Source organism: Lissotriton vulgaris, chromosome 9 (genome assembly GCF_964263255.1).
Source record: "Lissotriton vulgaris chromosome 9, aLisVul1.2, whole genome shotgun sequence".
Lineage (NCBI taxonomy): Eukaryota > Metazoa > Chordata > Amphibia > Caudata > Salamandridae > Lissotriton > Lissotriton vulgaris.
The window spans coordinates 981,244,198-981,266,702 of record NC_141697.1 but is presented as its reverse complement, the minus strand read 5'-3'; the positions used below and the strand labels follow the sequence as shown (position 1 = coordinate 981,266,702).

Genomic DNA, 22,505 nt, shown 5'->3' with positions numbered 1-22,505 from the left:
AACTCTTAAGTCTGGTCGAGTGCCTTGGAATTTTATGAACGTATCATCACTATTTGCCCCATTTAATCTGACTGAAAAACAGCGCATGCTATCAATGAGAGATGCAACGTTTTCTATGTTACACATTGAAAAATTAGAATCCTTGCCTTTTTCTGTGGCTGAAGTGACCGCTGCTACATGGCTTATCCATGGTGTTATTACCTTACCTTTTGCTTTGTATAAATTTACAAATTGTATGAAATATATAGCCATTGGGCGATATGAACCATTAGGCAGTGCTTTTCTCCATGAGACATGGTCTTTACCATACACTTATAGATGCCTAAAAGAGGGAAATGAAGTGAATCTGAATGGTGAAGAATGTACAAAGTCACCTGACCGCTCACTAATATGCAGGCACATCCAGTTGCATGGTTCTTGTAATCAGGACAAACCTAATTTGGCCTGTGTTTTGAAAGGGACACCAGTTCCTGCAATAGTTCCCACGTTCACTTTGTTGTCCAATGGTAGTTATTTACTTTTGAATAACGAATTTTGTTGTGGGTTAGAGGCCGGTATCGCATATGTGGTTACCGTGTCAGAAAGGGTGGTTTGTTGCAAGAATGTGTTACATCCACCCACGCATGGGAATTCAGATGTTTTAATTTGGCCAAGAATACCAACCTTGAGAGCTGAGTTCAATGGTTTAGGCCGTATAAGAGCCCTATTGTCTCAAAAGCAGGTGGCCCTGAGCTCTGCCCGCGAAACGTATGTCCTTCACATAGCAAATACACGCACAGAAGTACAGGCACTTTTAAGTACTGATTTGCCGTTTCATTTCTGCGAGCTGGTTCATCAAATCTTCAATGCCTCCTCCACAACGAGCCTGGCTCATTTTTTTAAAATGGTTAGCAGTGGTCTCGTGACTACATTTGAAAAAGTATTTGGTATTATCCCTGCGTTCTTTCATTCTATATTCGCTAGCCTGTTTGGCGGATTTCCTGTTTTGCTGGCTTTGGCTGCAGGCGTTTTGGTGATATTTTACTTTATAAAACATGGATGCCCATCCTGCGCAAGGAAACGCTCAGCACCTACTGATGCAGTTTCGCAACCGGATGCTTGATTACTATGGCTCCCTGCCGCTTGCGACTTTAAGCACGGCTTTTGGATTATCCTTCAGATTTTCCTATTTCACATGTGTCCAGCCCGTGTTTCATTGCCTGAGCTATGATTTCGACTGGCCCATTGATTTGTGTCTCTGTTTACCGACTTCTCCTGACGTCAACTTTGATCAGCTGATGAACCCCGTAGTGGCTCACGAGCTGGTCTGTTCTGGCGAAAGGGTTATGGCTGTGGCAGCGATGCATGGACTAATGGGTCAGTGGGACATATTTGCAGCGGCGCATGACTTTCTGGCACAGAGCGTTCTCGAGAACCCACTGAGTTGTCCTCTGATGTTGCTAGAGGAATCGGTGTTGGAGGAGCACGTATGTTCTTTCCCAATGCTTAATTGGATGGCTGAACTGTTTTCGGATGATGACAGTGATTTCATGTTGGAAGCTGTGGCTACCTATTTTGCATATTCATTCAACCCATGAGTGACTTTGAAGACTTCCATCATTATGGCCTGACTTTTTAGTAATTCTGAATGGTGCCTCTTTCAATACGAACATTCGATTTTTTCAGATGTTCCCGGCCTATTACCTGAGTGTAGGCCTCTAGTTCGAATTTTTATATTTTTGTGTGGCCACTATAGGCATTCATACATAATTTTTATTTTTGAATTTTATATACATTTACATACATTTAGCTTGGCTCAATATCATTGAACTCTGCTTTCATGTCCTGCCTCTCATAGAGTATTGGCTTATAATTTCTCTTTTTTAACTGTCCTCGGATCATTGGGGGGGTGTCATATGGTTACTACGTTTCTATATATTGTGTTAAGTTAGCATGTGCTTATTAAATGTTTAAACGCCATATTTTCTTTCTGCTTCGGTTTGCACACGACACCTAATTGTTATTGTAGCTTTCAACCTAGACGAAAGATGTGATTTATTTGAGAATAATATGTTATTGCCCTGGTATCAGTCGTGCTTGGTACACTTGGTACAACTGTCTGCACACTGAGAACTGCACACTCTAAGTATAACCTAACACAAGGTTGTTGAAGGCCTGATCCTCGCACCACGTTAGTCATAACATAAATAATGTTGCTGCCAACACTGAGCGCTACGTGGTTTTAAGATAGAGTTACAGAGAATGAAAAACACACTTGATGCTTCGCATGCTGAGAGCTGGTAGCGGTTGATGTGATCTCCTCCTACTGAGAATTAGAGGTATGGGTCCGCCCTGCTAAGAACCCAGATGAGACCTTCTTAGATATAATATAATATGCTAATTAGGGTGCGCGAAATATAGGTGATACAGAATTATATAGATCTCTGCATCATAACATGCTATCACCTTTTGCTTATTATGGATTAGTGACTATGCTGCTAACTCTGATTTTTATAATATGTATATTGATATTATATAAGATACTGCGTTTGAGAATGTTGCATTGAAAAATAAACATTTCAAACTTGCACGTGTGTTCTCTGCCTCCCAGTTTCGGTTTGGAATGATTATATAACGAAAGAGTGTTCATGTGTTCCACGATGCCTGAGGTATTCTAAGTTCATGTTCTGGATTGTCTAAGTCATTGGGAAGTATTTACTACCGATGAGACACTGTAGCTAGCTTGGCAAGGGGATTTCTGAAACAAAGGTGAGTTCTGGGTCACCCTGACTCACCCAGGTTCTAGATCTCTGTGCACAGTTCTGTGGGAGAACGGAAACCCTGCTACAAGGTAATATATATATATATATATATATATATATATATATATATATATATATATATATATATATATATATATATATATATATATATATATATATATATCGACATTAGTCTTAACAACTTTGTGAATACATTTTCACTCTGCTCATTCTTTGAAACTGCCTACCGTGTCCTGATTGCCGCGATTGTGGGGAGGCTTCCCTGAGGGCTGCACCTGATCTTTCTCGCCGAGTACTGGCGACCAGGAACATTTCACGATATATATATATATGTAACCAAAAACGCCCAGAAGCTTGCACTGCAGGTGAGTAACAACTCTATTTAAACCAAGCAGGCAGCTTAACATCCCTTTGAAGTCCATGGCCTGAAGCGTTTCGATGCCGCTGTTTGCATCTCCTCAGAGACCGTGTCAACGGAGGTGATTAGTGGCTACCGCATCTCCCCTGCGTGTTTCCATAATAGGGGGCTTTCAGTGCTCCTCCTTTGGTGGCAGTTCATTTTTAAATGCAAGCTGGGATTTGAGGTCTCATTTTGCCAATTAACGCCCTCTAGTGGGTTACCTCCACTGCAGCTAATTATGGACAAATTTTCTCGGCCCTCCATTGAGCCTTGGATGAGACTCTGCCGGCTTCATTAAAGGTTCCCTGCAGCTTCAGAAGAGGAAGCTTCCTTTCTCCTAATGGCCATTGGTTGTGGGCAGTGCGATCCCTCTGCGGCCTGGAACCGCCGCATAACATGTAACCAAAAACGCCCAGAAGCTTGAGGCCGCACAGCACTGCAGGAGAGTAACAACTCTATTTAAACCAAGCAGGCAGCTTAACATCCCTTTGAAGTCCATTGCCTGACGTGTTTCAATGCCGCCTCTGAGGAGATGCAAACAGCGGCATCGAAACGCGTCAGGCCATGGACTTCAAAGGGATGTTAAGCTGCCTGCTTGGTTTAAATAGAGTTGTTACTCACCTGCAGTGCTGTGCGGCCTCAAGCTTCTGGGCGTTTTTGGATATCTATATCTATATATATATATATATATATATATATATATATATATATATATATATATATATATATATATATATATATATATATATTACCTACTGGCGGTCGCCAGTAGGTATATATAGTTAGGATTTTTTCTCTATGGGATTTTTGAAAATTCTATGTCTAATAACTTTGGCGTTTGTGGACGGAATTGGCTGAAATTTTCAGGAAAATGGAACATTTTGTTTCTGAGCAGCCCCTGACAATTTGGGGGGGTTTCATCAAGGGGGGGCCGAGAAAAAAGGGGGTCCCAAAACGCGTTTTTCCCATGTTAATTTCCATAGGGCGGTTGGCCTCACTTTTAGCTCGAACGGCTGAATGGATTTGCACGAAACTTGGCAAAATTGTAGGGACTGTTAGCCCGATGTGCCTTTGCTAGGTCTCAATATATGTGCTCCAGTGGATTTTGAGTAATTTAGGTTCAAAAAAAGATATATATCTGGGCGGAGCCTAACCACACATCTGATCTGATTGGCTGTCAGCACTTCATCCAAGAAGTGTTGGCAGCCATCTTGGGACCAATATACATGATAGCACCTCATTAAAAAGCATTGTAGTTAATAGAGGGTTTTAGGACTTTAGTTACATTATAAATCAGTTGTTGATGGTACCATACTCGTTTTAGGAATTGTGGTGGGTTCTAAGGTGATTTTACCATGTGAAAAAACCTTCTGCTGTGATATCATGAATATTGTTTGAAAGAAAACTAATATCTGATGATTTTCCCACAGTGGTTTGGAAGGGGATCTATAAGCTAAACTGAAAGCATATTTTCTGTAAATTCACATTATCTTTCTCAGTCATGTGAAAATGAAGTCTGACATTCTCAGTAAAACATGTACATCCAACAAGGACAGAGACTGTCAGTTGATTCTATTACAGGACCGGAGGCTTCGGATTATGCTTCTCTTTCTTATATTTGCCACTCACAGCAGCCAATGAAAAACGTTTTGTATGCAAATAAAACTACATTTCCCATGATGCTTGTACATACATCACATCCTGTATAGCCCCATAAGAGCTGCTGTATCCTGTGTCTCCTCCTCTTTCTTTGCTGCTCACGCAGACAGTTAAGTGCTCTCAACATTGTGCCATGATTAATGTTTTAATTGGCTGTTAGATTACCTTTGATGTTATTACTTAATTGACTGTTAGATTACCTTTGATGTTATTGCCTGTATGTTTGCGCTTATATCGCGCTATTTTGAATGCTTTGCGCTCATATCGCGCTATTTTGAATGCTTTGCGCTTATAACGCTCTATGTAAAATGCTCTGCGCTTTTATCGCGCTGTATTTACTGCTTGTGGCACGAAGGTGTTTTTGTTACTGCACGTGTGTGTTTGACAAATTAAATCAGGATTGCCAGGACTGTGTCTTGAACCAACTCTCACGGGCGCCTTTGGTGTTAGGGTTGGAGCGGAGCAGCTCCCGCTGGGAGCGGCGTACTCCGTGGACGCTTTGGATTATTTGACGGTTCGGCCTCTCCGGTCGAGTTTTCCGTCCCCCGATGGCCTGCGGGCATGGCAGTGTTTTATCGCGGGGAGCGGCGTACGGGTGTTGAGCCTCCTCCCGCAGCGAGTCTGTGGATTGCTCTGTTGGCCCGTTCGGGCGCGGCTTCAGTCCCTGTTGGTTGCGGCGGTGTAGCCGCTACGCGGGTGGCCTTATCAGGCGTTCTGTACTCCCGCTGATTCTCAATGCCGCGCTTCCCTGCCGGGGTCTTCAGGCCTCATCAGCTTCGCCATGATTGGTTTACACGTGGCCTAGGGGGAAGGCTGTTGCCTCTCATATCCATGGTGCAGGGTTCGAGCCCAGGAGCCTCGAGTCATGTTTTTTCCATTTGTAAATTGATATGAAATGTTAAATTGATATGAAATGTTAATAATTTCTATTTTCGTACTTTACTACAATTTAGGTTTCATATTCTCCTGGTGCATGTTTTCATTATTTAGACTGGAAAGCAGTAGTGAAAGCAGTAGTGTGCTTGGTAGCGTTTTTTCTCTCACACACCGATACAAGTTCAGATTGCTCCTGCAGGAGTGGTGAGGTCGCTCTGCTCTTGCTGGTGACATTAAACCTCATGGTAGGCCTGGACTCGGCCACAAACTGAATCAGTCGCTCCCTCCGGAGCTGAAATGCGGCGCTGGCATGGCGCCATGATGAACGATGGTTGTGTATAGATTTTTTGCTCCTAGATTAGGTTCCAACGTTGCTGTTTCCACATTGCAATGGATTTTCCTGTCACTTCCATAGGGTTGGTTGAATTATTGCGCGGTCTCGCGCTTTCTCCGCCAAAGGCTTTCCCTAGTAGCCGAGTGCGGTTATGAAGTCATAGCGCTCCGGTGTGCGTAACCCACTTGGGCACAATTTTGGGCTTAATTTTGGGCACTTTGGCCTACGCACGTCGCATGCGTCCCCTGTTTTGTTTTTGTTTCGAGGTCTCAGTGCCTCCTGCTTTACCTGAGCAGATTGCCTGGTAGCCTCCAGGTTTAACAATAGGCTGGCCCTCGGAGTGCGCACACGCTCCTTGTATTTTACAATGACTCCGACGCCCTTTGGGCTGGTATAATGACTACAGCTTTGCTGAGGAGCCGATACATTATTCATTCTCTGTTTTAGTGTGCATAGGGTTGGCTCCCCCTTTACTCCTCCATTGCACTGTGCTTTGCACTACCAGATGTATTGAATACCGATATCCCGTGAGGGTGATGATGGGATATATATATATATTGGAGGATGACAACTAACTGATAGGAGCGCAAGAGCCTCCTGACCTAATTATGTTGACACCCAGGTTCTTCCCGTTCTTGTGTGGTCAACAGGGCCTCTAGTATGACGTTACCTAACTCAGGGTGACAGGGCTTGATTGACGCCCAATTTCGTTCTGCTACCACAAATCCTTGAGCATGATTTTGTTTTCTATGTACTTATTATCTTTATTTTTCTTTATTATTTTTCTTTATTATTTTGATTTCGTATTTCCTTTTCGCCAACACGTGAGGCAGCCGCGCGCGTGCGATGGGATTTAGCCTAGGGCGTTGCGACCCCCTTTTTGGGGTATAGCTGAGGCATTGCCCGACGGCGTCGCCAGGCTTCTTCTTTTCTAGTCGTCTCAGAAAGGGATTCCCAGATTTGACAGGCTGCAAATCAATGTCGTAGTCAGCGGCGATAGGCGTCGGCATGACGCCATTTGCGCCAGATCGTCCGACAGGCGCAAAGCCTTTCATAAGGTTGGACGCCAGATCCAGGTAGGCCTTTTGCGACAGGCCCCTATGGGACAGGTTTATCGTTGAGTGTATAAAGGGTAGACGTTTTTTGCTTGTGGTCACATTCATACTAGTTGGTCGGTTCTTATCGTGCACGCCTCTGGAGGCTTATGGTTCACCATGCACAATATCTCGACGGCGTGAACGATTAGCGGATATGGGCATATAGGTCATCTTCTTAGTGGACTTGTTCCAGGACTCAGGCCATTCTGCCGAAACATTCATATTTAGGTTGTTGCGGTATACCTCCCTAGCCTACTTGGCAGTAAAGGTTTGTTCCATCCGGTTTCCTTGTATTTCTGGCGACTGGGTCGCAACTTTCGTGCAGGGTGGACTCCATTTTGAAATTCCAATGCCCCTTGGGTCGGCGGAGGCCGGCTCGGTTTCCTGCCATACCTTACAATTTTCCGCTTTTCTCATGAAGTGGAACTCATGTAGTTCAAGGCAGATGCCTTTATGGTTCACCAGGGAGCTACGACCCGCAGATTCTTTGTTGCCGTTTAGTAAGTACGGGTCTGGGTCTGACACATGGCAATGTGGTAAGTACAGTTTTCACTAGGTGTATGTATTCTGACTTTGCTTTATTTACGATCAAGTTCTGGTATTCTACAATACTTCCTGGTTTTCGAACGCGCTGAGGGCGTTCATTTCGTATTCTGGGTCCTTCCATTACCGACATACGTTTCGGCGATAGAGGGTCGCTTTGTTGATATGTACGCCATTGGCGGCTTTGTGAGGACTGATTTCTCTACTTGTGAATTATTTAACAAATAATGTACGGGGTCTTCAGTAACGTTCATCTTTTAGCATCCGTTTTGGCCGTTTTTCTGCGGCTCATTCTCGGTTCAGGGCAGGTTGCTGTACTTGCGTCTGGTTTTCTTTCGAATTCTTTTTGGTGGCGTAAATATTCCAAACCGGACTATTTCTCGTGATTTCCTTTTATTATTAGACATATAATAGTAGGTCGACTGGACATTAAATATTGTCAGGCTGTGTTACGAAGCATTCCACCTTCGGGTGTTCCTATGGCGAGGCAAGTCCGCCTTTTACAGGTACAGTATATACTTTAGGAAGTTGCTCTGTCAGCGAGGTCTGAACTGCATGTGGTCAGGGCCTAGTCACACGAATTCAAGATAATGCACTTTATGGGTTTCTTCACATGCCTCATGGCTTACAACGATGATTCTTGGATTTACTTTCTGAGGTTTTCGCATATATGTTCATATGATTGTTGATGATTAGTGACATTTATATGTGAGTATGAGGCTATTACAGCCGATGGTTGAGGGCCTTTGGCCGGAATGGGTATTAGAACCAATTGTGAGGTGCAGTTTGCTCAAGTACCATACTTATCATTCTTGTTTTGATAATTACCATTGTTGTGAAAGTTTTAATTCTTCTGATGGAGTTTTCTCTGACTCTATTTAAACAGTGTATTATGTACCGGTGGGAGATTTAAGACTGTAGTTGTGTTTAATAAGCGTTGAACTAGCATAATCCGAAGCCTCCGGTCCTGTAATAGAATCAAAAATTAGCTAGCATTCGCACCAAGAATTTTCAATTCTATTAAGGACACGGAGGCGAGGATTATCCCACCCGGTTTATTACAGTATTGGTAATAATTACCCACCCGCATGTACTTGATATTCTGTATCAGCAGAAGTTACGGGTTTTTTCCTCTCATTCCTTTCAGCTTCGAGTAAAGAAGAAGGAACAGGTGTTCTTCTGGCTTAGAAGACGTGATCTTTCCAGTTGACGATGGTTCTCCATGTTGAAGGATGTTAATTGAGACTCATATTCTGTGAAAAGGACTGGATTTATTAATGTTGGTTCTCCATGTTGAAGGATGTTTATTGAGACTCATATTCCGTGAAATGGACTAGATTTATTAATGTGTGGACTGTATATGTTCGAGCAAAGAAAGAGGAGGAGACACAGGATACAGCAGCTCTTATGGGGCTATACAGGATGTGATGTATGTACAAGCATCATGGGAAATGTAGTTTTATTTGCATACAAAACGTTTTTCATTGGCTGCTGTGAGTGGCAAATATAAGAAAGAGAAGCATAATCCTCGCCTCCGTGTCCTTAATAGAATTGAAAATTCTTGGCGCGAATGCTAGCTAATTTTTGATTCCTTTGTGTTCTACTGCAGCCTCCTAGAGTGTTCTAAAGAACAACTAGAGCGCTAACAGTCCTACTTATTACAAAGGTATGGCACACCTGAAGCCATCTTGATTGGAATAAAGTGGTAACTCTTAAAACATTTAATTTAAAAAGAAACAACATGAGGGGGTATATTTTGCCATAGAAAGTATGATTAGTGCTGCAGAATGAAAAATTAGGGCACATTTTGAGTGACTTCTCAAATCCTTTTCTATTTCATTAAAACATTCTGACATGCAGTCTCCCAAAATGGCCACCAGAGACAAAAGAGCCCAAATGTAGCCCAAATATCACCCAGATGTAGCCCAAGTATAGCCCAATGACAGAATGTCCCAGAGTGTTCTAAAGAACAACTAGAGCGCTAACAGTCCTACTTATTACAAAGGTATGGCACACCTGAAGCCATCTTGATTGGAATAAAGTGGTAACTCTTAAAACATTTAATTTAAAAAGAAACAACATGAGGGGGTATATTTTGCCATAGAAAGTATGATTAGTGCTGCAGAATGAAAAATTAGGGCACATTTTGAGTGACTTCGCAAATCCTTTTCTATTTCATTAAAACATTCTGACATGCAGTCTCCCAAAATGGCCACCAGAGACAAAAGAGCCCAAATGTAGCCCAAATATCACCCAGATGTAGCCCAAGTATAGCCCAATGACAGAATGTCCCAGAGTGTTCTAAAGAACAACTAGAGCGCTAACAGTCCTACTTATTACAAAGGTATAGCACACCTGGAGCCATTGTGATGGGAATAAAGTGGTAACTCTTAAAACATTTAATTTAAAAAGGAAAGAAACAAAATGAGGGGGTATATTTTGCCATATGAATTATGATTAGTGCTGCAGAAAGAAAAATTAGGGCACATTTTGAGTGACTTCTCAAACCCTCTTCAATTTCATTAAAAAAATTCTGACATGCAGACTGAAACATGCACTTTGAATACCAGCAGCAGATGTCCCTGGTGAGCAGTAGCTTTACTACAGTGATCTAATGTGCAACTAGAGTGCTAACATTCAGAATTTATGGCAAATGTGTGACACATCCGAATGCCTTCTTGATGGAACCAAAGTAAACAAGCATTGAAAATGCAATAGATCTCGCCCTCGTTTAAGTTAAAGCCATTCTGTTTGTAATGAGGTGGCTTTTTAGCTTTGCTTTTATTAGTGTTTTTTCAACTTTCATGTAAAAAACATGCATCTGTATGCATATAAGTATATGTATGCATGCATTTATGTTTGTATTTATATAGATATACAGATGATATATGTTTATATATGTATGTATATATATATATATATTCACTGAAAAAACCATAGGTTATAGACCATATATAGTTAGGAATTAGCATTTACAAAACCTTGAAAATTCACTGAAAAAACCATAGGTTATAGACCATATATAGTTAGGAATTAGCATTTACAAAACCTTGAAAATTCACTGAAAAAACCATAGGTTATAGACCATATATAGTTAGGAATTCGCATTTACAAAACCTTATTTTACTCACACAAAACCATTGAAATTCCATATATAGTTAGTTGCACTAACTATATATCGCGCACCCGCAATCCACTGCTGATGATGTCACATATTACATCATTCATGACATGGTCAGTGACATCACTGATGACATCACTGATGACAACATCCAGTGACTGTATGTTTCTGTAAAGTTAAAATATGTCTTACATATTGAAGAATGAGTGGATGTATAAGTGTCTGGATGAAGGATTTAGTAGGTGCATGACTGACTGTATGAGTGAGTGATTAAATGTGTCTCACTGAGTGCATGGGTTAGTGACTAAACTGTCTTAATTTGTGCATCATTATGTCTGTTGTTCTGTAAACTGTTGCATGTGTTGATAAGTAGCTATATGAGTAACTATATGGGTTATTGATTGGTTGCCCAAGTATTTGTATGGGAGACTGAGTGTGTGTGTGGGTGGCTGGGAGGTGTATGACTCTGTGCATAGATGTGTGAGCAGTTGATTCACTAGATGTATGGTTTCAAAGTGCATGTGGAAACAGCTGTATGGGCGGTTGACTGTGTGCATGAGTGTATTGGTGAGTGAATGGATATCTCAGTGCTACATGTCAAAGTAAGTACATATGTAAAACACAGTACATGTGAGAGTTGACATATATAAATAACTGTGCATAAGAGCCAGTGAATGTGTGAGTGGCTGTATGGATCATTGTGAACTTGTATCAGGGTTTGTATAAGAGAGTAAATATGTGTTAGTATATGTTTGAATAAGTAAAGTTTGTATAACTGTATAGTTGAGGAAATGGAGGTGTGATTGATTCTTTGCATGACTGACTAGGTGTGTGAGTAACTCCATGGATGAGTGACAGTCTGTGAGTGTCTGTTTACACTGATTGTATCTAAGGTTATATTAGAGTCTGAAGAGGTTCATCGTATTATCACATGAATGATATCATCAGTGATGTGATCAGTAATGTCAAATGAGATGTCATCAGTGATGTCATCAGTGATGTCATTTGAGATGTCATCAGTGATGTTATTTGAGATGTCATCAGTGATGTCATTTGAGATGTCATCAGTGATGTCATCAGTGATGTCACTGACCATGTCATGAATGATGTAATATGTGACATCATCAGCAGTGGATTGCGGGTGCGCGATATATAGTTAGTGCAACTAACTATATATGGAATTTCAATGGTTTTGTGTGAGTAAAATAAGGTTTTGTAAATGCGAATTCCTAACTATATATGGTCTATAACCTATGGTTTTTTCAGTGAATATATATATATATGACACAAACTCCGTTACGTCCCGAAAACCACTCCAGGACAACAACGAAACCGGACCCAAAAGGATATTTTGCAAAATCAAAATTTATTTCATCCTTCGTGCAGAGAACACGCCGCCAACGCGTTTCGGGACCTCCGCCCCTTGATCACATGACATGGTCCGACATTACACCCATTAATTTAAAGTGCGTTTACATCATCAGCTGACCCCTCAGCCTGTGGATATACAAAACAGACTTCAGCCTGGTCCAGGTACGCATTCATAACATATCAAATGTCAAAATTGCAATTGATAACTTGTAGTCCAAATAAACTTGAAATACAACATATATAAAGAGATAGAAAGATACAAATTTTCAAGGAGATTCTTGCTCCTTTTCACTCAATAAACTCTTTGTTCCCAATATCTCTCTTATGTCAGTTTCCATTGATCAAATTGATTTAAATATACAATCAATTAAAAGAATAAATTAACTCGTATATTTCATGTTAAAATCATGATTAAAATATACAATTCATACATTCAGTGCAAATTTGCTGTATATTATGCAAATGTCGCAAATGGAAACAAAACATCATTGTTGTTCTGAGGAACATATGTTGAGGACCACTATTCAAAATTGTGCCCAAGTGGGCATTGCACTCCCTGTGACCACTGCATCCACACTGCTGTACAGTAGTTGAAAGCTAATGCACTTGAAAAAACTTTAACAAAATCATAGTTTTAATAAACAAAACCCATTACCTAGTGATTAAAATAACATTGTTCCCATCACCATCAACTTGAGTTAAAAAAAGGGGCTATTTTCATGTTCGACTTAGTTTCATTAATTATTCCCTTTCCGCTCCCATAAAGTGCTGCAGTTGATTGTTGCGTAGAAGCCTCCCTACGATCTATGTTTTACAACCTCAGTAAAGACAAGAGTGTAAGTCTTCAGTTTGATTTAAACCGTTAGGGGTTTTCGAATTGAGCTCCAAAATATATCGAGTCTCCAATACTCGCAACTGGGCCTCTCTGTCACCGCCTCTTCGAAGTGGCGGGACCATATCTATGGCATAGTACTGCAAGCACCCTATGTCACCCCCATGGCAAGTATTCACATGTCTGGCAACAGGGTACACTTCATCCTTGTTGCTTACTGCCCTGAGGTGCTGTAAAATGCGCTTGTGAACCTGCAACTTTGTGCTGCCCACGTAGCGCAGGCCACAAACGCATTCCAACACGTATACAACAAAATCTGATTTACAGGTGATTTTCTTTTTAATTGTTATCACCTCATTGCTAAAAGGCGTTGTGTAGGTTGTGCGACTCTTCCCTATCCTACAAGCCTTGCAGACAGCACATTTGATGAAGCCCTTGCTCTTACCTAGCCAGTTGTCATCGGCTACTTCAGGACTACTTCTCACTAACATATCGCTCATAGATCTGGCTCGGCTGTAAGTTATGGCCGGTCTATTAGCCAGGGTCCCACCAATAACCGGATCTCCCTTCACCACCTGCCAGTTTTTGCGAATAATGTTGTATATTTCTTTGTGTTGTCTGCTGTAAGCTGTTATTAATCTTGGTTGACCAGATTCATTGTCCTCTAGTGTTTGTGTAAGTCCAGCACCCCCTGTTAGACTGTGCTCAGAGGTTTGATTTGCACGTCTCATAGCACCCTCCACCATTGCTCTTGAATACCCTCTCTCAATGAATCTCTCCCTGCTGGCATTCTGTGCTCTCGCACAGCTTTCATCTGTGCTGCAAATCCTCCTGATCCTTAGCATTTCCCCGTAGGGAATGCTCCGAATCAGGTGGCCTGGGTGATGGCTGGTGGCGTGCAACACCGTATTTCCTGCCGTTGCTTTACGATGTAGATCCGTCACAATTTTACCATTGGCAATGCTCACCTCCACATCTAGAAAGGTAACCTTTGTGCTGCTAATTTGACCAGTGAATCTCAAGTTCAAGTCGTTTACGTTAATATCCGTTATGAACCTGGATGCCTCATCCTCTGACCCCCTCCAAATAATGAAGAGGTCATCAATGAACCTGTACCAGGCTATGATGTTATTAGCCATGGTACCTTCATAAGTTCTTCTAAGGACCTGCTCTTCCCAAAGCCCCATGTGCAAGCACGCGTAGCTTGGGGAGAAGCAGGCCCCCATCGCAACTCCTCTCAGTTGTTGGAATATTTGTTTTTGAAACAAAAAGAAGTTGCTTTTGAGGCAGATCTCTGTTATCTCACTGATCATGTTGTTGTGTTGTAGCATACAGGCAGGCCTACGCTGTAAGAAATGTTTCACCGCCCTCAAGCCATCATCATGATTTATACTGGAGTACAAGGAAGTTACATCAAGCGTTAACAATAGGTAATCTTCCTGCCACTCAATAGATCTAATTTTGTCCAAAAAGTCACCAGTATCCCTGATGTATGAGGGAAGCGCTCTCACATGCTCCTGTAGGAAGTGATCGATGTATCTCGAGGCATTCTCGAATGTGCCCTGGCTGGCAGAAATTATGGGCCTGCCCGGTGGCTTAGATAGATTCTTGTGAACTTTGGGAATCATATAGAAAACAGGGATTACTGGATAATTAGATTTGAGGAATTTCTGCTCGTCCCCACTTAGTAATCCCATACCCTTCCACGCATACAATCTGTTATGGAAAGCACCCCAAGCCTGTCTAGCTGTTTGCCAATCGCTTCTACAATAACAACTTCTGTCATTCAATTGTAGGAGAGCCTCTTCCATATACATTTGTTTCGGCCACAGGACAATGTTGCCCCCTTTATCTGATTGCTTAACAATCACTGTGTTGTCACCTTGCAGTTTTTTCATTAAGCTCCCATAGGCATTGTTACTTTTTTTGTTGTACTTTACATCCTTTGCCACTGATGCCTGATGCAGTTATTTTAAATCAGATATTACCAGATTGTTGAATACCTCTATATTATCATAGATTGACACCGGGTTGAACGTTGATTTAGGCTTAAAACCTGTAGCCCCTGGGGCATTGGTTGTTATCTGTCGTTCTATACCAGTGTCCTCCAAAGTTCCACCTTCTCTATTCAATTCAACCAGGTCCACATACAGGTCAACCTCTCCTGCCAGACACGGACCAGAGTCCCGATCAGTTCTGATATTGTCCTGAGATATTGCGCGCGTTTTAGATTTGTCCTGCAAGAATAGCTTTTTAAGTTTCAATTTTCTAATATATTTTAAAAAGTCCATTCTTGTTTGCGCATAATTGAATGTGAATGGGGGGCAATATGTTAAACCCAGCGATAACGTTTTAGTCTCATTGGTAGTTAGGTGGACATCTGAAAGGTTGATTATAGAAAGTTGGTTGCTTACTTGTGCATTCATTGGCGATTCCATCGTTTTCGTCCCCGGCCCCTCGTTGGTGGTTTCACTGTGCCGGTTTGCTGCCCGACTTCTCCTCCGCCACTTGCGCTTGAGGTTGTGTTTTTGCCTGTTTTTATACCTGCGGTGTGTGATCTTAGGGTCTGTCTGCGGTGGTGTCGTAGGCACTCCACTTCCTCTCCTAACGACCGCTTGGTAAACCCCACCGCTTCGCCAGTGTTGCGTTGTTCACTCTCCGACTCACTGCCCGGTACCGAGCTTAAGTTTGATTCCGATGTTGAAGGACTAATGCCCCTGCTGTCACTCTGTCCAGTACCTGTTATGTGAGGTATGGGCGTTCCCTTGGGCTGGTCATATTTTTTTGAAAATGTAAATATGCGGCCGTTTTGGCAATCTAATTTGTCCCTCTGGAACTTGAAGGTTTTTCTTTTTTTGATTACCTCCTCTTCTTTAGTGAGCTTTTGTGTCATTGCCTCGCGAAGTTGTTTTTCCTGCTCCGCGTCATCCAACTTTTTGATCTGTTCATTTAGATCCCTTATTGTCACCCCCAGTTTCTCACCATCACTCTCTGCATATTTGATCAAGATTCTTAACAATCTGCTGGAGGAATCCAAATTACATCTTGCCCATTCATGCAGCATCTCGGGATCCGGGTTTTCAAAGCTCGGGGCAAGCATAATCCTCAAGCCACGGGGAACACGTTCAACCTCCAAATAGCGGGACAATGATTTCTTCTCCCACCATTTCGCCTGTTCAGTGCGCATGGCTTTTTCCAATTTTTTGAAAAGATCTTTCATTGCATTGCTCCCAGTGCCTGATGGCATCGCCTGCCTTATGGGGTTGTTATCCACGATTGGGGCGTCGTCGAACATTCCAATAGCCGCTTCCACACGGCTTCTGACCACATCAGCGGCGGCCATGGTCTTTGCACGTTTTTACTTTGCGCGGATGATTCCTTGCACTCAGCTATGTGTAACGGTGGTTCTAAATAACCCCTCACACCGTGCTGATTCCTCCTTCAGTCCCAAAATATTGCTCACGCGGCTCCTTACAAAGCTGTCAGCTGATTTCCTGGTGTCGGATCTACCACAGCCGTGGGAACTGCCTCGCCTTGCTATGCAGCCGCCGCTTTTAGGGATTGCCGCTTGTCGGGGGCTGCTGCGGTTGCTCTTACCAGAGCCGTTAGCCCTTCCGGAAACCCGCAAGTTTGCTTCCTTCCGCTCTCGCCCTGGTTACTGAAGGGGTCCGGTATACACCCAGAAGCTGCCGGTGTAATAACGTGACACGAACTCCGTTACGTCCCGAAAACCACTCCAGGACAACAACGAAACCGGACCCAAAAGGATATTTTGCAAAATCAAAATTTATTTCATCCTTCGTGCAGAGAACACGCCGCCATGACGCGTTTCGGGACCCCCGCCCCTTGATCACATGACATGGTCCGACATTACACCCATCAATTTAAAGTGCGTTTACATCATCAGCTGACCCCTAAGCCTGTGGATATACAAAACAGACTTCAGCCTGGTCCAGGTACGCATTCATAACATATCAAATGTCAAAATTGCAATTGATAACTTGTAGTCCAAATAAACTTGAAATACAACATATATAAAGAGATAGAAAGATAAACATTTTCAAGGAGATTCTTGCTCCTTTTCACTCAATAAACTCTTTGTTCCCAATATCTCTCTTATGTCAGTTTCCATTGATCAAATTGATTTAAATATACAATCAATTAAAAGAATAAATTAACTCGTATATTTCATGTTAAAATCATGATTAAAATATACAATTCATACATTCAGTGCAAATTTGCTGTATATTATGCAAATGTCGCAAATGGAAACAAAACATTGTTGTTCTGAGGAACATATGTTGAGGACCAGCTTAACATCCCTTTGAAGTCCATTGCCTGACGTGTTTCAATGCCGCCTCTGAGGAGATGCAAACAGCGGCATCGAAACGCGTCAGGCCATGGACTTCAAAGGGATGTTAAGCTGCCTGCTTGGTTTAAATAGAGTTGTTACTCACCTGCAGTGCTGTGCGGCCTCAAGCTTCTGGGCGTTTTTGGATCTATATATATATATATATATATATATATATATATATATATATATATATATATATATATATATATATATATATATATATATTGCAGCAAAGTATCGATGAGTCTTCGACACCAAATGGAAAGCACATGCGGGAGCAATTTCTTAAAGTATAAATACTTTATTAGACCTTTATGGTTTGGGGCTTGTACTAGTAAAAATTTCATTACATTAGTTTAAAAAAGAATCTTTTAGTCTTTAATCTTTCCACAATATGAAAATTACATTATTAGGTCATTGACAATATGCAACACTCAATCAACAATGATAACATCTAATTTATTATAACATAGATTATATCCAGTATACATCTAGATCAGACGTCACTGCTAAAGTTCTTAGTATCCGTACGAGGATAGCCAACACATGTTCATAGACCCTTAGAGACTCTTGCCGCCGGAATCGCAGAATCCAACCAAGGGTTTGTGATCGATTAGAGACCCTTGAACCCATGTTGGACCCTATCATGTGTTGGCAGTGCAGACCCCACGCGATGCCTGATTCATGGACTTTGGAGCCACGCAGGTATCCGCGAATCACATTTCATTATCGGTAACCCCTGCAGCAAAATTTACCTACATTTATTTTTTTAATCTAAGGCAGGACTGTCTTGACAGCATTTTAGGCCCTCGGGCAAAGCAGTGCACTGGGCCCTGCCTACACAACCACTCACAGGAATACAAATGTGTAATTTATTTATTTATGACATTTATAGAGCGCTCTATCACCTAACAGGCATGCTGGCGCTGACATATCGGTGTACAATCAGACTAGTGTTCCGGGAAACGTATGAGTAATCAGGTTACGCACTCGGAAAGAGACAAGTTTTTAGTCTCTTCCTAAATGGGAAGAGGTCCTCCATTTGTCTGAGCTCCAGTGGAAGCCTGTTTAATAATCGAGCAGCCGAGGTACTGAAAGCCCTACCTCCTAATTTTATTTTTTTAAATCTTGGCACCTTCACCAGTCTCGCTGAAGAGGAGCGAAGGCTTCCCTCCGGAACACACCAAGTAAATTTCCTCCTCAACAGTTTCGGTCCAAGCCCAGGCAGAGCCTTAAAAACTATACAGAGGAGGGAGGAGCCAAGATGGCATCCAGGTCGGACGTGTAGTCCCTCAGCTCCGGGGACCATCTCCTCCTCTGAGACTATCCTGCCGGAGATCCTGCGCCGAAGCGGCAGATTGTGACAGCGGATGTGCTCCGACGACCTGCTGCGAAATCCTGGGGCTTTCGCTTCCCTGCAAGTGGGAGAAACACTCGATCGCAGCTGGTGGCCCGCAGCAGCACTGAGACCGGGGCCTCGAGTGGACGTCGAGACCGGCCGCCAGGCTCACAACACCGGGCTTTAGCGACCGGAGGGTATCGGTCGGAACTTTACCGAGGGGCAGCCGAACTTGTAACCTACACCCCGCTGTATTCCTTACACGGCGGCAAGCGAGCCTGGCGACCCTTACTGCGGACATTATACGAGCGTAGGAGCCCGGACTGTTGTTTGCCGAAGTTCTGCCTGCGCACCTTCCCGCTAACGGCGGGGAGCTCCCGAATTTACCGAGCTTTCGACATCTAACAGGGCGATGTCTTGAGGGGACTATGCTTATGGCCACATCCCAGTTCTGTCAACTGTTCCCTGCGATGCAGAAACCTGATGCCCTATGGTGCGCAGCCTGACCCGATTCGGAGTGTCTCTGCCTGAGACTGTGAAGGGCACAACGTAACGCAGCTTGAGGAGTCGGGGACAAATTGTGGTCGCAGACGTGTTGTGCAGGGAGACATGTCTGGAAGGGTACGTGGTAACGCTCGGGGCTATGGCGCTTTACTGGATGCTGTTCTTTCCCTTCACCACGATATGGTACACTCTGTTTGCACCCTGGTCAGCAAGATGGACGCCGTACTGTGTGTATCGGGTCACTTGAAAATGGCTGACTCGCAGGGTCGCAGCGTCTTTCCTCGCTCCACGACTGCCTGCGACAAGATGGCTGCCTTATGCGACAGTGACTGCTTTGGGATCCCGAGCCTCGTAACGATTCCCGCTGCGGATGGTGATTTCCCGGGACGATGTGTGCCTCGAGGTTTCTTACCGCGACGGAAGTTTTCTCCCTGCGCCAAGCTCGCTGTTCCCCGAGATCCGCTCCAGAAGGAGCTAGACATTGAGACCTTCTTCCCTGTCCCGGTTATGCTCCACAAAATGAGGATGGTGTACTTTGTGCCCTGCCTGGGATCACTGGATTTACTTGTGCCTGACACGTTTGGGTGTTCGCACCACAGTGACACTTTTGGACTACCGAACGCATCCTCCTCGGTTGCATTGGTGTGCAGTGGCGGTAAGGAGAAAACGGGACAGGGATAAACGCTTCTTCATATGGACTGGCAGTTTCCTCGTTATTGACCATGGCAGATGGGTGGCGTGCTGTTATCTCTGATGGTGCGGTGTGCCGATTTCGTGCTTTACACTGTTTTGCTATGTAATGCTTTATGTCACCGGACTACCTACCTTGTGTTCATATTGTACTTATGGGAGGGTGCAGCCGAGGGACGGATTCCCTTTGGATTTCCAGGACTCGCAGTGCTGGAGAAGAGAGAACGGGTCAGGGGTGAACGCTTATTCTCATGGTTTGGCGGTTTCCTTGTTGCTGACCTGGACATGTGGGTGGTGTGTTGCTACCTTTGACAACGCTGTGTGCCGACTTTGTGCTTCCAATTTACTTTGATTGTAATGCTTAGCATCTCCGGACTTCATATTTTGTGCTGTTACTGGACTCACGGGAGGGTGAAGCCGGGGGACGGGTGGTGGGCTCCTCCCCGCCTTTCTTTATTTAATGAGAGTTTTAGATTAGGACCCTTTTCTTACTCTCTATATTTCGGGACTCCTTTTATTGGGCGACAGGCACACTGCTAGGGGGGGGGGGGGGGGGTAGGCCGTAGCCAGCTGCAGGGGTGCAGGGTGGGGGGCGGATGTTTTTTTTTTTGTTTTTATTTTTTTTTTGGTTCTATGGGCCTTCTATCTTTTTCTTTTTCTTTCTTCTCTGGGTTTAGACGTTTCTCTTCTGGGTGGTGAGCAGCGATTCTGACACTTTAGTATATTGTGTTTTTGTCTATCCTGATCCTATGAGGCTGGAACCAACTCGCTGTGCTGCGGTATCCTGCTCCTGTCTATCCTTCAGGGGAAAAAAAAAACTTTAAAAAAATTAAACCTCAGTATTTCTGTGACAGATCCTTTGCGCTTTATTATGTCGAAATGTACTGTATATGTGAGCCCTCTGGCTCTTTGCTGAGCTGTATGTGTGATTTTCTATCAATAAAGGTCTTCCAAAAATTTATTAAAAAAAAAAAACTATACAGAGGGATTTAAACTGGACTCTCTGAAGTGTCGGGAGCCAGTGCAGCTCTGACAGAGCCAAAGAAGTGGAGGAACGTCTTGCATTTCCCAAGGCTAATTTAGCTGCTATTGTTTGGATCCTCTGGAGTAATGGAAAATTAGTGTTATATTCTGGTCTGCATGGGGCCCCTATGCTCATGTGGCACCCAAGCAACTGCCCAGCGTGCCCATCCGTTAAGACGGCACTGATCTAAGGCAGATCCCATTTGGGTCCCATGCCTGAGCCAGGAGGTCAGGGAATGCTACCACTGCGGCCGTATGCTAAGTTTCCTTTGCTTTTTTAGGCAGGAAACTGGATCAGATTCTCGCGTCCTGAAATAATGGCTACAACATATTTTTCGGCTGTTGTGGCTAACCAATCAGATGTTTCAGGTACTTGGACTCGACTTTAGGTTTGTGGACCTGAAATGGATGATGAAAATGGATAAATGTCATCATGTCAAATTTTGTACAAATTTTCGCCCATAGGAAACTTTGCTTTCTGATACAGGAAACATGCTGAATGGATTTACTCAGAGGTGTCCCATTGCTTGGTTTGGTGTAAATCTGTTCAGCCATTTAAGGGGAAAATTGCTTTATAGGAAGGTGTTGTATGGGCTTCGAAGCGTTAAATAACAGAGATAAATTGACTGTTAGCTCGCAGACTGTTGGTGGACCCAGATTTGAAGGCTATTTTGTAGACAAAAATTAAAAAAACAAAAAAGTTCTGTTGAACCAGGGAGTTGCTTTCTCCTTGCGACCATTTTAGGTCCACAGACCCAAATCATGGTCTGAAGAACCAAATCATGGTCTGAAGACATAAATCTATGATTGGCCGGCCACAACCGGAATTTTTTTGTTGCGGCTATCATTACATGTTACGGGGTATGGGACCCATGTCCTGAAAAAAAGGAAAGATTATGTATGCCTGCAAGGTGAGCAGATCCTGACTCCCAGGTCCATGTGAGTGGATTCCCTGGTTTATGTCCATGGATCTAGAGTTTGGCTCCGTAGACCTGAAACTATAATGAAACAAGGCATCTCATTGGTGGTAAACTGAGAGTCCTTCCTATAATGATTGCATGCTTTTTAGGAAATATGATTCTGCCCGTTAGCAAGCTTTTTATTCTGTTTCAGTTCTCAATACGATTCAGAAATAAGTGGTGATCAAGGTCCGCCTGCCATATAAGGTAATCAGACAGGGCCACAAAGAATGGTCTGACAATTCAGTGTCAGGGACAGTTTTTGGCTGTTTGTAGGCCTGTTTTATGGTCTGTTGAATAGTGTTTTACGGTTCATTTCCATGATATTAAAGACAACATTGCCTGCAGCAAACGGAAATGCATACAATCTTCCATGTCTTGCAAAACTCTCATACAGTATGGGCCATATGTAAGAACACATTTTCCCATAGGCACAGAATAGGTGAAAACATTTGCTACATCTGGCCCTATGTCTTCAACACATTGCTCCAATTTTTGGAAATATAGGCCATTTTTTAGCTATATAATTAACTAATAAGGACTACTTTTATTTTGATGTCTGGGACTATTGTCTATCCCAGTTCAGCCTTGGTGTTGATTTATGGCTTTTTATACATCATTGCTGATGGGGAAGCTGGGAG

The 22,505-nt window shown here is 43.1% G+C and overlaps 2 protein-coding genes across 2 annotated transcripts in view; both read right to left on the bottom strand.

The window, feature by feature from the left end:
* RASSF1 (Ras association domain family member 1) overlaps positions 1–22,505 on the bottom strand; it is a 279,996-nt gene that overhangs the window by 186,500 nt on the left and 70,991 nt on the right. The window lies entirely within an intron of this gene.
* LOC147692657 (uncharacterized) lies at positions 15,418–16,338 on the bottom strand. The gene has a single exon (XM_086936813.1). It carries the CDS (start codon positions 16,336–16,338, stop codon positions 15,418–15,420), a length of 921 nt encoding a protein of 306 aa, XP_086792939.1.

Coding starts and splice junctions, on each gene's coding strand:
- LOC147692657 (XM_086936813.1), bottom strand. CDS start 16,338: ATGGCCGCCGCTGATGTGGTCAGAAGCCGTGTGGAAGCGGCTATTGGA.